This window comes from Nannospalax galili, unplaced genomic scaffold, assembly GCF_000622305.1.
Source record: "Nannospalax galili isolate Female #2095 unplaced genomic scaffold, S.galili_v1.0 scaffold453, whole genome shotgun sequence".
In the NCBI taxonomy this organism is placed as follows: Eukaryota; Metazoa; Chordata; class Mammalia; order Rodentia; family Spalacidae; genus Nannospalax; species Nannospalax galili.
The window spans coordinates 82,202-98,892 of NW_008334081.1; the positions used below are offsets into that span (position 1 = coordinate 82,202).

General features: G+C 44.9%; 1 protein-coding gene across 2 annotated transcripts in view; it reads left to right on the forward strand.

Annotated features, from left to right (window-relative positions):
* Asb1 (ankyrin repeat and SOCS box containing 1) overlaps window positions 1-14,649 on the forward strand; it is an 18,862-nt gene extending 4,213 nt beyond the window's left edge. Inside the window, exons 2-5 of one of the 2 annotated variants that reach the window (XM_008829123.3) lie at window positions 471-612; window positions 2,619-2,921; window positions 10,310-10,695; window positions 12,572-14,649. In XM_008829123.3, coding sequence (XP_008827345.1) covers window positions 471-612; window positions 2,619-2,921; window positions 10,310-10,695; window positions 12,572-12,699 — 959 coding nt within the window. In that variant the 3' untranslated portion in view covers window positions 12,700-14,649. The remainder of the gene's footprint in view (window positions 1-470; window positions 613-2,618; window positions 2,922-10,309; window positions 10,696-12,571) is intronic. The other variant, XM_029561627.1, reaches the window with a different exon arrangement.
* Window positions 14,650-16,691: the final 2,042 nt, after the last annotated feature.

Genomic DNA, 16,691 nt, shown 5'->3' on the forward strand with positions numbered 1-16,691 from the left:
TTCCTTCCTTCCTTCCTTCCTTCCTTCCTTCCTTCCTTCCTTCCTTCCTTTTTTGAGACAAGGCCTCACTGTGTAGTACCCTCTAGCTTGGAACTTGCAACTACCTACACCAGGTTGGCCTCACAGAGGTCTGCTTGCCTCTGCCTCTCGAGTGCTGGGATTTAAGGCATGTGTCAAGGCCAAACTAGTTAAGTACGGGTGTGTGTTTGGGGGACAGTATTAAACAGTCTAAAGATAACCTGCGACCTTAGAATCAACTTGTTTTCTTAAAAAAAAAATTTTTTTATCAGGCTTGGTGTCAGGAATGTATTAGTTTGATAAGGGAAAGTTTCCAGCTTTCTTTATGGTTTATTTCTTGTTTGAAAGTTCCTGTGTGGCTAGGCAGGAAGGAGCCACTGCAGACGGTGTCCCATTTGGTTGGCCTTGCTAAGGTTTCTCCATGCTGATAGGAGTCCCTCTCTTCAGTGCAGGTCCTAATCTGAAGGAGTGGCTGAGGGAGCAGTTTTGTGACCATCCACTGGAGCACTGTGAAGATACAAGGCTTCATGACGCAGCCTATGTAGGGGACCTCCAGACCCTCAGGAGCCTGTTGCAAGAGGAAAGCTACCGGAGGTGAGCATCTTTGCTCGGGCTGCTGCAGGTATTGCTCTGGGAGGCTGCAGGAGGCTGAGGTTATGGTTTGGATTGCAGATAAGGACTCTGATGCTCACAGGAGTGCATTCTAGTTTTATAGGAGGAAGAGAAAGTGATTATAGGAGAGGGCCAGACAGTGTGATCAGGGTGCTTGGTTCTCTGTGTTTTCTGGCAACTTGTGACCTCCTCTGGGCATCAGCTTCCTCATTTCTCTCCTGAAAGCAACACTACTGGTGTCCTTAGTAGTGGCCTTGCCCCTCCAAGTCTCCCGTGGCTCTTTATTGCAGGCAGCTCTGTGGCCACAGCCGCCTTGCTGACATTTTAATGTCTTCATTTCTCAGGCTCGTGGTGGTCAGCTGTAGGCCAGCTGACTCCCCAGCCTAGGGCTTTGGTGCTGCCATCTGTGTTGTTTTCCTGTCCATACTTTCTTTTCTCTGATTACCAGATTCTTCCAGTTCCATACCAGCACTAGGTCTCCCTTACAGAAAAGAGTCCTTCTCACCTCTCTCTGCAGGATGCTGGGGAGCACTTATCCTCTCTGGAGTGTTTCTTGATTGCCTTGAGTCCTAACTAGATACTAAAGACAACTGCGACCTGAAACTTCCTTGTGCTGATGTTTCTGCTTTGTCTTGAGAAGAAGGATGGCACTGAGTTGATGGAAGTGTCTGCAGGTCCATGCAGAAGCACAGTACTGCTTGTGTGCGAACAGTTCCCAAGTGAAGGATCCCAGCAAGCCAGCGTGTGTCCCTTTCTTATCCTTCTAGGGTCCTAGTAGTATTGCCTCAGAGCAAATGGCAGTCTTTTTTTAAAGATTTTAAATTTATTTAATGTGACTCAAGCCCCTAAACGTGCAGCTGTAACAGTAGAATGCAAGTTCACTCAGGTCCCTACTGTGCCCCGCTTTCTTTGCCTCCCTCCCTCCCTCCCTCTCCTGCCTTCTCCTCCCTCTTTCCCTGTCCCTATCTGTCTCTTCCTTCTCCTCTCTCCCTTTTCTCCTCTCTCTCCTTCCTCCTCTCTGGCCTTATGTAACCTAGGCAGGCCTTAAGCTTGCTTTGTAGCCTAGGCTGGCCTTGAACTTGTGATCCTCCTGGCTCCACCCCTACCTTCTGAGTTCTAGATTATTGGGACATGCCACCCACTGGCTCCTTTTTTCTTACACTCCGGTTTAGTGAGTATTTTGTTTAAGTTATTTTCTGTTGCTGTTCATTTCTTTGGTGATGGGCTCTGGAAGGTTCCTGGACTTTACTGGCCTGTATCAGCTCATGTGGAGCTGGAGACAGAATGCTGGGAGCTGGTTTAGCAAGACACTGCCCCCTATATGTGCCTTAGTCTCTGTTTCAGGGCAGAAGCTGAGGTGAACCATACCTTGGTTGCTGACCTGAAGTGAACGACACAAATAGTTGTCTAATGGTCATACTGCCTGAGGGCTGAGTCTGGACAGCTTACTGCCACTGCTGGCCAGTAGTAGAGTCTCTGTAGCACCTTAGTGATCTACCAGAGAGAGCCTCAGCCTTAGGACTTTATAGGTGGCCACTGGTGAGAGAATATGCATGGCTCTGACCCAGATTCCAGGCCAGTGGGCTCTCAATGCTGCCCTCTTCCCTGGTGGACCTGTCTATGTTTTGTAGAGGAACAGGCTTTGGAATGTGGGTCAGGAATGTAGGAACTAGAAATCTCAGTTCTAGCACTGATTATTCTGCCTAAGCCTTGACTGTCCTTATCTCTATAATGGGTCTCTGAATGCTTGTCCTCTCTGCTCAGGTCTAGCAGTAGAAAGCTGGGAAAAACATTTCAGAATGCAAACCACAAAGGGCTGGAGATGTAGCTCAGAGCTAGTGTTTGTTAGCATGCGGAAGTCTCTGGGTTTCCACTCCAGCACCATAAGAAAGAAAGCAGAACACAGCCTGAGCCTCTCCAGTGTGTGAGGAGGGAGAGAGCTCATCTGCCTGGGGTGCTCCTCACGAGCTCCCTGTATTCCTCCATAGCCGCATCAATGAGAAGTCTGTCTGGTGCTGTGGCTGGCTCCCCTGTACACCGTTGAGAATCGCAGCCACTGCAGGCCATGGGAACTGTGTGGACTTCCTTATACGCAAAGGGGCCGAGGTGGACCTGGTGGATGTCAAGGGCCAGACTGCCCTGTATGTGGCTGTGGTGAACGGGCACCTGGAGAGCACTGAGATTCTTTTGGAAGCTGGTGCTGACCCCAATGGAAGCAGGCACCACCGCAGCACTCCTGTCTACCATGCCTCTCGTGTGGGTAGGGCCGACATCCTGAAGGCTCTCATCAGGTCAGTACTGTGGTGCCTCTAGCTTTGTGGAGCCGGTGCTTTCCTGCTGGGTCCTGAGCCACCTTCCCTCCTTATTTTCTGTATTTGCCTTTCTTCCATCTTTAAGATTATGCCTATTACAGAATTAGGGAACATGGCTATTTGGCTCGTCTTTTACAAGAGCTACTTTGTTAGTATTCTTGCTTCTTTACTTACTGATCCATTTATGTGTTTTTTTTAACTTTTTAAAGTTGTGTACTTATGTGTATTTTTTAACTTTTTAAAGTTGTGTTCTTGATGAATAATATAAGCTTTAATTGTAACTTACCTTTATATATAGCTTTGGCTGTCTCCTAGGAAGCTCCTTAGTTTTAAAATTTTTATTTATGTGTGTGTCTGCATGTATGTATGTGCCCTTTGGAAGCCAGATGGTGCCATATGCCCTGGAGCTGGAGTTACAGGTAGTTGTGAGACGTCTTATGTGGGTGGTGGGAACTGAACTCTGATCCACTGCAAATGTGCTTTTACTTCTGAGCCTTATCTCCAGTCCCCAAAACTATTTATTTATTTATTTATTTATTTATTTATTTATTATTTATTTTTTGAGACAGGGTCTCCCTGTAGCCCTAGCTGTCCTGGAACTCACTACATAGACCAGGCTGGCCTTGAACTCACAGAGATCAGCCTGCCTCTGCCTCCTGAGTGCTGGGACTACCGGCATGTGTCACCATGCCTGGCTTTATTTTTTTAAAGCTGTAGTTATAGTTGATTTCTTCTTTGGTCTTAGAGTTAAGGAAGAGAAATCTGTTGTAGCACTTTCTGTAAATTTCTGATTTTATTGCATTATGCTCAGTTAATGTCACACTGCATGGTTCTGAATGTATGAAATAGCACTTGTGTGTGTGTTTGCATACTATGTAGTATGCTAACCCAAATTATTCTCTTCAGAATCTTTCTTTTTTTACATCTTTGTCATCAGTTCTGCCAAATTCAGAAAATTTTTTTTTTTTCTTTTGGTCTTTTTGAGACAGGGTCTCCCTGTAGCCCCAGCTCGTCTGGAACTCACTATGTAGACCAGGCTGGTCTCAAACTCACAGAAATCCACCTGCCTCTGCTTCCCAAATGCTAGGATTAAAGGTGTGTGCCACCACCCCTGACTTAGAAAATCTTTTTTTAAGGCTTATTTATTTTATGTGTATGAGTGTTTTTCCTGCCTATATGTGTGTGCATCATGTGCATGCCTGGTACCCTGGGATGCCAGAAGAGGGCATCAAATCCCCTGAAACTGGAGTGATAGATGGTTATGAGCTGCCATGTGGGTGTTGGGAACCAAACCCAGGTCTTCAGCAAGAGTAGCCAGTGTCCTTAACCTCTGAATCATCTCTCTAGTCTCTAGAAAATCTTTTAAGTCTGTAATTACTGTTGTGATTTTTGTCAGTTTTCCTTTAAATTTCCAGTAAGTTTTGCTTTGAGTGTTGTGATTTAATTGAGCTCATGGGCCAATGAAATGGCTCAGCAGGTGATGGTGCTTGCTGCCAAGCCTGTTGCCTTGAGTTCAATTTCTGGTACCACATAATAGAAGGAGAACTGACTTCTGCAAGTTATCCTCTGATCTCCACATGCATCCCATGGCATGGGCTTACTTTCCCCTACCCCAATAAATAAAATAAAAAAAGTTATGGGCCAGGCGTGGTGGCGCACGCCTTTAGTCCCAGCACTTGGGAGGCAGAGGCAGGCGGATCTTTGTGAGTTCAAGGCCAGCCTGGTCTACATAGTGAGTTCAGGTCAGCTGGGACTACAGGGAGACCCTATCTCAAAAAAGACAACAACAACAAAAAGTTACTTATGGATTGTGACCATTATCCAGATGAGCACTTATTGATTTCACTTAAGGCTCATTTACGTAGAATTATGTAGTAGTTTTCGTCTCAGTGTAGGTAGTTCTGTGTATGCTCAGATTTGTCTGGAATTTTGCCTCTTTTTTTGAATTTTATTATTTTTATTTTATGTGTATGCGTGTATTGCCTGCATGTAAGTAAGTGTACTTGTGTCCTGCAGTGCCTTTGGAGGTAAGAAGAGGCTGTTGGGTTCCCTGGGACTGGAGTTACAGGACAGTTGTTAACTGCCATGTGGGTGCTGGGATTCAAACCCCGGTCTTCTGCAAGAACAGTCAGTGTTCTTAACCACTGAGCCATCTCTCCAGCCCCCCTGGAATTCTTTTAGTAGAGCCAGCATTATTGCCATATCTAAGGTTGGGGTGAATTCTTTTATTGGATTGTTTCCTTAGTGATTTATTTTTAGTCTTTTTGTTTTACTTATTTATTTTTGAGCCCAGGCTGGCCTCAAATGTGCTCTGTAACAGAGGGTATCCTTAAATTCCTGATCCTCCTGCTTTGACCTCCCAAGTGCTGAGATTATAGGTGTTCACCACCTGTCCAGATTACAGTCTTAATTGTGCTAATAGTTAACATTTATTTTTGTTTGAACCAGCTTGTGTTTTCCCTTCTCATGTGTCCAGTGACTTCTTTTTACCATAGATGCCTTTTTTTACCCTTATTGTGGAAACTAGATGATTTCTAAGGTAGGCCAGTGATGCTTAGGCAGCTAGTGCTAGGTGAGAGTGTTCTGTATAGAGGAGGAGCAGGTAAGGGTTCCATTGTTCAAGGCTGTCTGTCATCAGTGGGGTCAGGTGGGTGAGCGTTCTCCTTGCCTGGTGCAGAAAGTAGTTTCTAAACCAGGTTCTGAGACTACATTCCTGCAAAAGGCTTACATACTAAGTGGCTATAGAGTTGGTGTGAGGGAAGAAAAGTCAGAGCAGGGAGGTTTTGTATTTAAGAGAGTGATAAAACCTGAAGCTTAAAAACATCTTCCTAGGGGATACCTAGCTTTCTAACTTGACAGTCTAAGCTACCTTAATTTTATGTCCTTACATCTTGGAGAATGCAAGGTGTTAATGTGGAAATACATTTTTTAATTTTTAAAATTACAGTGTGTGTGTGTGTGTGTGTGTGTGCGCGCGCACGTGCACACGCACAACTGTGTGGATGTCAGTGGACAGCTTGCCGCCAAGTGGGTTCAAGGATCCAATTTAGGTCACCAGGCTTAGCATCTCACTTGCCCCCATGGGAATGGTTTTGAGTAGGGTAAGTCAATGAAATTCCATTTTTGTTTTAGAAATCCCTTTTTGCATTTCAGGGAACACATCCTGTTTCCTCTGTGGCACACAGGACAGTTCTTTGACAATACCCTATCATGAACATATATTGTTCTATTGAAAAGTTCTCTGTATTCTAGATTATAAGATGATTGACTTCTGGACAATAGAAATGATGCTGTTAGATCAGTAAACAGACAATACTGCCTGAATATAACCTAACCTGCCTGTCTGCTGTATCGTTTTCCTGCAGGCACACTTTTCTTCTTTCGTCATTGTCATTTCCTGACCCTCTGTAAAGAACCTCCATTTTGTTATTTGTAAATTCCCTTGATCTATATTTCTAATTCTTTAGAATGAAAGATAAGGAACTGAACCGTTGATGTTTTGGTGGTTAGCCTTAGCTTTTAGCAGCTCTGTCATGTTTCCAACCCAGGAATTGTGTTTCAGTATGTGCAAAGTTAAATTGATTGTTGAGCTGTTGCAGTGGTTCCTTGCCAGAGGCATTATAAAAGCAATAGAGAAATTTGGAAAGCCGTCAGGATTGAAATGAACTGGGTCCTACCCAGTTTGTCTTCTAGGACTTTGAAAGGTTGTCTTCCCCAGTCAGTAGCAGGTGCTCCTACTGGGCAGCATCATAGATGGCTTTGGAGGGTGTGTCCCAAGAAGAAGGGAAAACAAAATCACTGTGTGAATCTAGTTTTCTTTACTTAGTTGAATAGTGGAGTGGAACATCAGCTTTCTGGTTGGTTTCATGTGTGTTCTAGAGTATTTTTTCTCTCACTCCTAGACAGTCTTGGAGACTAGGTGAGGTTTGCATTTGCAGAGGAAATGTTGCAGTGCCTGTGCTGCCCCAAAGAAGCACTTTTGGTTCCACATGAATGTTCCTTTGAGCATTTGCTTGGAGTGCTAGAGACAGATCGTTGGACAGGACTGCTGGCTGAGGCTGCTGGTCACTGTTATCAGGACGGGAAAATGGTGCTATTCCATCTTCCCTGGGTCCCTCATCATTGCCTCCTGTGTATGGTCATTTCCTGTTTTGAATTAAATGCTTAGGTGATAACACAGCATGTAAGACAATCTAGGGGCAAAGAAGGCTAGAACAAACAGGTGCCAGATGGTTGTTTGCTCACTTCAGAGTCAGGTACCCATCAGGGCAGGAATCAACCAGTCCCCTGTTGATTGATGTGTTGGTGATTTCCTGTGTCCAGTACTATATAGTGCTTTAATGCACTTGCTCCTTGTACACACGTCCTTTCTTAGTTTTATTAATGTATTTTGGGAACAGATACCAAGAAGTGTGACTGATGGGTTAAAGGGGAAGCACGTCTGTAATTTTAGTGGAGTTGTCAAATTTCCCTCCATAGGACTTGCTCCATTTCAATTGCCCCAGTAGTAAATATACTTCCTTTTTTTCTTTAACGCTCAGTCAGTAAACATTTGCAGCTTCTCCAGTCTTACAGGCAAAAAGTAGTATCCTAGGGTACTTAAATTTTTAAATTTTAAAAAAGATTTATTTTTGTTTTATGTATTTTGCCTGCATGTGTGTGTGTGTGTGTGTGTGTGTGTGTGTGTGTGTGTGTGTGTATAAATAAAGGTACTATGTGTGTGTGCCTGGTGCCCAGGGAGACCAGAGAGAGCATTGGAGCCACCATGTGGGTACTGGGAATAGAACCCAGGTCCTCTGTAAGAGTAGCAAGTGCTCTTAACTGCTGAGCTATCTCTCTAACCCCACTTACAAAACAAAACAAACCAAACAACAAATCCAATTTATTTTATGTGTGTGTGTGCCCGCATGTGGAGGTCAGAGAACAACTTGCAGGAGTAGATTTTTTCCTTCAACTGTGTGGATCCCAGGGATTAAACTCAAATTGAAAATCTTGACAGCAGGGGCTGGAGAGATGACTCAGCGATTAACTGTTCTTGCAGAAGACCCGGGTTCGAATCCCAGCACGCACATGGCAGCTAACAACTGTCCGTAACTCCAGGGGATCTGACAGCCTCTTCTGTCCTCCGAGGGCATTGCATGACATGGGTGCACTTACTTACATGCAGGCATAACACTTATACACATAAAATAAAAATAATAATAATAAAAAAGAAAATCTTGACAGAAAGACCTTTACCCATTGACCCATCTCATCAGCCCCAGATGGCAAATTTTTACCTGGAGGGTTTTTTTTCCTAGTTTCGATATGATTTTATATTTTAAATTCTGATTTATTTTGAATTTATTCTGGTGGGTGCCATGATAAATGGGTTTAACTTTATCTTTTTTCCAATTATCTTGAAAAAAAAACTTGTTAAAAGTTCATGAGCATTCCTTCCTCTTAAGATGGTGTCGTACTGTATATACTAAATTTCTTCATGCAGTTTGTGGTCTGTTCCAGGATTTTTTGTAAAGTTACATGGATCTGCTGGTTTGTACATGGCTTCAGGGTCTTTATAACAAGCTTTACTTAAGATAGGGTTGTCTTCTCAGCATTGCTGCTTTGCTCGTTTATCTTGTTTAGCTTCCAAATGAACTTTATAATCAACTTATATAATTCTGGGGGTGTATTTATTTGTAATCAACTTGAGTAGTTCAGGAATGGTGTTTTCATTTGTAAAATTAACTCGGAGAGTTCATACCGTGATATGAGTCTTTCCCAGTACTCGATGTGTCTTTCCATCTTCTTAGGTCTGCTTTTGTAAGTTTTACCTGTACTTTTTCATGTCCTCATGCAGACTTCGCACATTCATTGTTAAGTTCTGCCTACATAGATCATTTTAAAATTGATTTTGCTGCCGTGATGGGCGTCTCCCCTACTTTATCTCTGAACTTGCTTTTGCTTGTATATATAAATGGCGGTTATCAATGTATGACCTGCTACTTTAGTAAATTCTCTGTTGCTTGTTGTCTCTTGGTTCCTTGTAGGCTTTTCTAGGCTATGTAATCCTTTCCTCTGAGCATAGAAAATAGTTCATTCTTCCTTTCCAGCCTCTTCTATCTCAGTGCCTTCCTTTGCTAATTGCACTTTTAAGATTTTCAGCATCAGAGTTACAGAGCCCAGAATGTGGAGCGGTTTGTGTTGTTGCTCCCCTTGTAGAAGGGGCACTCTGAGCACTTCTTTGTGGTGGAAGATGATGACTTCTGGCTTCAGGAAATGTATTTTATCATTTTAAGAAAGTAGCTATCACTTCCTATTTTATATACTATGTTTACTTTTTTAATTTTTATTTTATGTGTATGAGTGTATATGCATGTGTGTAAGTGCACCCATGTTGTGCAGTGCCTGCAGAGGACAGAAGAGGGCGTCGGATTCCCTGGAACTGGAGTTATGAACTGTTGTTAGCTGCCATGTGGGTTCTGGGAATGAAACCTGGGTCCTCTGCAAGAGTAGCCAGTGCTCGTATGAATGTATTGCCCACGTGTGTGTAAGTGTGCCTGTTGTGCAGTGCCTGGGGAGGTCAGAAGAAGGTGTCAGATCCATGGAACTGGAGCCACAGATGGTTGTTAGCCACCATGTGGGTGCTGGGAATCAAACCTGCGTTCTGGCAAGAACAGTCAGTGTTCTCAACTGCTGAGCCATCTCTCCAGCTCTGGAATTAGTATTCTTAATTCCCATGAGTTTATGGTGCATTGCTTTCTAGATATATGTTTGGATTTTTTTACTAATTTCTGCTTAACTAATTTCTTTGTTTATTGAAGATTTTTAAATAGTTTAAGTAGTCTTGGAATTATTGTATCTTTAAAGATCCAAAACACTTCCCCTAGGAATTTGAGTGGATTCCACATTCTTAGCTGCTGCTTTCTCTTGCTAGAAGTACTGATGCTTCAGTTGTCCCTTGATGTCTATGGGAGATTACTTCCAGGAAATCCCTCCTGATACCAAACTCTGAGGATGCTTAAATGCCTTATATACAGTGGTGTAGTTTCTGCATGTGGTCTCTACACAGTCTTCCAGGCGTACACTAGACAAACATACACTACTGACTCTGCTGTAGATGCTGTGTAAATGGCTTTAGACTTGTTTAGACAGTGAGAACAAGAAAGTGACTGTGCATGTTTACTACAGTTTTTTCCAAATATCTTGGATCTGCAATTGGCTGAGGCCTTGGATACTGAACCTGCAGAGAGCTGGCTGTGTTTGTGACCTGTGGAGTCTCCAATGGCTCCCTGTGTCACTGCTTAAGACCTTCCTCAGGGTAGCTGGATAGTCTTTGTGGACTGAGGTTGATGTACCACTAGACCTGATTTTTCTCTCCCCTGTAGGTACGGGGCAGACGTCGATGTCAACCACCACCTGACTTCTGACACTCGGCCCCCGTTCTCGAGGCGACTCACCTCCTTGGTGGTCTGTCCCTTATATATCAGTGCAGCCTATCACAACCTGCAGTGTTTCAGGCTGCTTCTGCAGGCTGGAGCAAACCCTGACTTCAATTGTAACGGCCCTGTTAACACACAGGAATTCTACAGGGGCTCCCCTGGGTGTGTCATGGATGCTGTCCTGCGCCACGGCTGTGAGGCAGCCTTTGTGAACCTGCTGGTAGAGTTTGGAGCCAATCTGAACCTGGTAAAGTGGGAATCGCTGGGCCCAGAGGCGAGAGGCAGAAGGAAGATGGACCCTGAGGCCTTGCAGGTGTTTAAAGAGGCTAGAAGTAAGTGGCCTGAGCTCAGCTCTGTCTTGTGGTTTGTTTGGGATTAATTGAATTAATGAGATCTAGTAGTAATTAAAAAAACAAAACTAAACAACCTCCAGATAAGCACTTGACCAAAACCCTCAATTAGGACCACTAGTTCTCTGGAGTGGCCATTCAGCCTATGTGTGCGTATCTCAGTGTTTGTGCATGAGGAGGCCAGAGGACAACCAAACCCAGGGATATGCCTGTCTCTGCCTCCCCAGGCTCTCTAGGGATTATAAGTATGCCATTATTCCTGAGCTGTGTGTGTGTGTGTGTGTGTGTGTGTGTGGCGGGGTGGGGGGTTGGGTTTGGGGGTGGTCCTTGTACTTACATGACAAGTACTTTACCAACTGATCTATCTCCCCAGCCTTAGACTGTTCTTTTGCAGTTCCTAAACAAGGAGAAATCTATAAATCACATGTATGCTTTCAAAGTTCTTAGAATTGGATTCTCACCACCTTTTTGCTCTGCCTTATGACCTGAAATTCTTAGATAATGGTTTCTTCTTCAGTTTCCTTCCCTCCCTCCCTCCTCTCTCTTCCTGTTCTTTATTTTTCAAGAGAGAATACTAATGATGGGTTTCACATATTTTTTTTTTTTTTGAGACAGAGTGAGAACTGTGTAGCCCTGACCAGCCTGGGACTTGCTATGTAGGCCAGGCTAGCCTTGCATGCATAGAGATCCTCCTGCCTCTACCTCCCAAGTGTTGGGCTTGAAGGCTTGCACCTTGACATGATTTCTGATGAGCAAAGTTGCAAGCCCATTCTCTAGAGTGCCTTTTTTAAAAAATTTTAGTTCCTCTCAATTATCATTAGCTTGAATTGTGTAATAAATCTAATTTTTGTTAGAATAAAGCCTGAGGATTGCTTATTTGTATACAACGATTTTACTAAGGAATAAATTGATGGCAAGAGCGTTTGGAATTGATCTGTGACTTGGGTTTGCCATCAGCTGCTCTCTAATTCAGAGATTGACTATGAGTGTCTTGTACCTCCTGTTTGTATGCCCACCCCTCATTCCTGCCATCCTGTCAGAGGACATGTAAGTTCGCAGTCTTGTCCTTAGCCCCTTTCCTCCCACAGAACATTAATTTCAGTGTGTGGTTTTTTTTTTTTTTTGGTCTTTTTGAGACAGGGTCTCCCTATAACTCCATCTGGCCTGGGACTCGCTATGTAGACCAGGCTATAGACCAGGCTGGAGAGCTCCACCTGCCTCTGCCTCTGCCTCTGCCTCTGCTGGGATTAAAGGCATGTGCCACCAGGGCCGGCTCTCAGTTTGTTTTCATTGGCTATACCAAGTGATGGTTGGCTATACCCAGCTAGTTCATGGAAGCATGCTTTTGTTTAGCCTTCCCCCAGTGATTGGCTAAGTATCAGGTAGGAGCCAGCCTGATAGAATAAAACTGCTTGTGTGGATGAAATTTTACTTGTCACCCTATTCTGTACCTAAAGCAGAGGATTGACTGTCTTTTTGACCTAGAGCAGGATTGTCAGCCTGTTCCCTTCAAGTGCACACTTGGTTTCCTTAGACTCACTTAGACCTGCTGGGACAGACTAAGAGTCAAGGTCATTGCTTATACTGTAGGCCCTTTGGTGGGCAGCCCTTATTTAGGACACTAAAGGTAGCACAGGGAGGAGCTCCTATCAGGTGAGCAGATACCCTGGTTAATGGGCCTGTGAAGATGGAAGCAGGTACCAAGGCCATCCTTGCTCACAGGGCCCTTCCCAACCCTGAGATTAGGAATTTGATTTGAACATTAGTGCAGTTATGTCTCCTGTGTCCAGCTTTGTGCCTTCAGAACGAGGATAGGAATTAACCTCCTCCCTTCTCTCTTTCTCTTGACACTTTTCAGGTGCTCCTAGGACGTTGCTGAGTTTGTGCCGTGTGGCTGTGAGAAGAGCTCTTGGCAAGTACCGGCTGCATCTGGTTCCCTCACTGCCGCTGCCAGACCCCATAAAGAAGTTTCTAGTTTATGAGTAGAATTCAGATGCAGTGTTGACTGCAGTGAGGAAGCCGATGATCTGCGGTGAGAGCTGACGCAGACTCTGCATCCTGTGAACCATGTCCTGCTCTGCCAACTTGTTCCTTGGCTGTTGGTGAAGAAGGAAAGGCCTTGTTCTCTTGGATTGTGATTCCATCTCAGGTGCTTGGGCCACTGAACACTCCTTGAGTCATTGTCAGCTGAGAGGCGCATATAAAACTTAATTTTGATCTTCCTAAAAATCAGGATTTTTGTAGTTGCATATTAATGAACTGAGCTGTGAAATGTGAGTGTGGGTTGGGACTGAAAGTCTGTTGTAGCCCCAGTAGGGAGAGCTCCTTGTGTTTTCCAGAACTGTGCTTCTAGTTATTTTCCTACTTTGCAGTTTAATTGTTCTTTTGAGGCCTGATACCCAAACGAAAAGAGTTCTGGTCACAAAACATGTAGGGAGCAGAAATACAGTTCATGGACATGCTAGCCTATCTTCCTGCCCTGGGTTTGGCGGTACATGTAGTCAGCATGCATACCCCTTCCTGCTGTTATAACGTTCTCTCTTGGGCTGCCTGTATTCCAGAATGGTTCCCTGCCAACTCATTGGATAGAGGTCCTAGCACAGCACCCACAGCGCAGCACCTGCTGTCATACCTCCTGTGCCTCATATCACAACAGGAGACAAGAGTTTTCTGCCATTTCACCCTGGGGATCTTCCAGACAGTGATTACCTTTAGGAGGCCCACATGGAATTAGCCAGTAAGTGACTGCCCATAGTTAGACCAGGGACCATCCCAACAGCACTCACTGCCAGTCTTCACAGTATAAGATGACACCAGGGGTGCTCTCTTCAGACCCTCACATACCAGAAAGTGGGAAATGTATTGGTTACCTGGGTGATTCCAGACTGCAGCTGCTTGGTGTCTGTCAGATAGGACATCTCGTTGGGTGATGGCTTTTCCCACTTTTGGGTCCGATCCTTGATAGGCACTTCTGGAGATCTTTCCCTGTCATGCCCAGGCTTGGGGGTGGGTGAGAGAGTGTTGTGCTCTCACTGTTGGTGCCTTTTGCTGTGAATAAGGCTATACAACCAGGTATGAGGGTCATGGGCTGGTGGCCCAGGGATGATTATTGCCTTGAGCAGTCCCAGAATGCTGCTGTTTCAGTGAAATTGTATCTGTCATCTTGAAACTTCTTAGGATTGTTGTGTGGATATGTGGTGATTATAGACTTGAGAGTGTTTAAGACAAGCCGGTTTTAAATCTGTTTAGATTTTTGGCCATAAGAGAAATCTAACCTCTAATGGTATTTTGCCAGTTGTACCATCATGTGCTTTAGCTGACCAGACAGTGAATGGCCTTTGTGTACTGTGGGTGGAGTTCCAAACCTTGATCCCCAGTGGTCCTATGCAGCAGCACTAAGCTGGCTCAAACACAGTACATGTAGTTCTGATGGGCCTTGTTACCAGGGATGGGATACAGACTAAGAAAGAGCAGCTTTATCCATGTGAGCCCCAGATTGATGAGCAGCACCCACAGGAAGTTGATGTGGCCTTGGTAAGGATTACTCCTTCACTCAGTATACTTTTAAGCCCTGGGTATCCAAGCCCAGCATAGCAAGGAAATGTGGTAGGGCTTGATGAGCTGTTGTTGCCTCCTTGCCTGAGCTGTGTCTAGCAGAGGGGTCAGTGGCCCAGAGGGAAGAGCCTGACTATTGTCCCAGCTTATCCAAACGCGTCTGTGAGATTTTTGCTATTCTTGGGGCTGCCATGTGCTTTGATCGGAGGCTTGTACTTTGAGTCTTGGCTGTTGTGAATGTATAGGCCAGACAGGCTGGAGTGGGGACAGTGGTGATACTTCAGAATTTATCTTTGCCATCCTGGGTGTTTATATATATTTCCGGAAACCTACCACTGTCATATATTCTTTGACTATTTACTTACTTACTTACTTACTTATTTATTTATTTATTTATTATTTTTTGTCTTTTTGAGACAGGGTCTCGCTGTCTGGAACTCACTATGTGGACCAGGCTGGGCTTAAACTCACAGAGATCCACCTGCCTCTGCCTCCTGAGTGCTGGGACTAAAGGCATGCCTGGCCTACTTTAGTGACTTTTAAATATAGGTTTTTGAGCCAGTGTGGTGGCACATGCCACATACATACATACACACACATACATACATACATACACACATACACATACATACATACATACACACATACATACACCCACACATACATACACACATACATACATACACACACATACATACACATACACATACATACATACATACACACACACATACATTAATACATACTCTGCCTTCTTCTAGAAGAGGGGGTTCTTGTTCTGGTGTGTTTCATTTTGACATTAGGTAAGTTTAGGCAAAAATACTTGTTCTTTTTTTGAGACAGGGTCTCCCTGCAGCCCCAGATGTCCTGGAACTCACTATGTAGACCAGGCTGGCCTTGAACTCACAGAGACCCACCTGCCTCTGCCTCCCGAGTGCTGGGAATAAAGGCGTGCGCCACCATGCCTGGCTAAAAATACTTCTTAAATAGGTAATTAGCAATTTTTAAAATGTTGACTGTTTCTGTTGTCAGGCTTAAGTGCCATCATTTTAAAGTTTTCCCCTTGATCTTTCATGAATTGATTCTTTCGATAAAAAGTTCATTAAAGAAAAAGTGCTGGACAGCAAGCACGGGCCTGAGCAGAGGGAAGTCCTACCTGAGAGCTGCCTTGAGCTGGGCTCAGCCAGTTCTTGGGAGCAGTGGAAGGACCACTGCTGACTTCCTGCCACACCTTTCCACAGGCTGTGGTGAGGTCCTGAGAGTTTATGCATACAAGCACTTTGTGTGAAGTCGTCTCTGTAACATGGAAACTGTTTCTTTGTGGATGTACACTTAAGATGGTGACAGTGTTGGAAGACCCCATGGCCCAGAGATGCAGGATTGACCTTGTACCCTGGTGGGAGGGCTGCATCATTGGGGCTGACACTTTAGCACCAGCAGAGAGCTCTATGTAGGCAGGAAGGGCCAGGACAACATGTAACTTGAAGAAGTCAGTGGTTTTTCATCTTCCAGGATTGTCTGTTATTCTGAGGTCATGTCCTTCCTGATGAATTATAGAATGTTTTTTTATTTTTGAGACAGGGTTTCCTTGTAGTCCCAGCCTAGAACGCTCTGTGTAGACTACTGGGCTGGCCTCAGTTTCACAGAGATACACTTGCCTCTGCCTCCTGATGGTACAGGATGATGTCGTTGCATCTTAAAATGCTCTTGATTGCAGAACAAGATGTTGACTGACCTTTGTCATCCCATAGAATTTCTTTTTAAATTTGCTTGTTGCTGAAATCCTGGTTAGGGAGTCATAATCTGGCAATAGTAGATGTTTATATATTAATGGGAAATTCTGGGATTCTTATATTGTCTGCATGTTGGTGAAAGGCACTGCAGTTTTCCTACTGCCTGTGGTCCAAGAATAAGTTCTAGGATCACTGTGTCTGGCACTAGAAGTCCAGATCCATGAGAAGCATCCACGGGAGTTGATGTGGCCTTCTTGGTGAGGATTGCCCCTTCACATGGGCCCTGAGCACCTGTGGTACCCAGGGTGCTGGGGATGGTTCCAGAGGTGGTCTGCTGGGGATGGTTCCAGGGGTGGTCTGTTAGGGATGGTTCCGGGGTGGTCTGCTGGGCATGGTTCCAGAGGTGGTCTGCTGGGGATGGTTCCAGGAGTGGTCTGCTGGGGATGGTTCCAGGGGTGGTCTGCTGGGTATAGTACCAGAGGTGGTCTGCTGGGCATGGTTCCAGAGGTGGTCTACCTGGGGATGGTTCCAGTCTGCTGGGGATGGTACCAGACGTGGTCTGCTGGTGCTTCTGTCTCCTTGCTGCCTGCCATTAGGCATGCAGTGATCAGTCCTGACCTGCAGGGGTCGCACAGAGCCATCCCTGGAAGTGCCTCTTGACCCTGGAAGCTCCCCTCCCTCCCTCCCTCC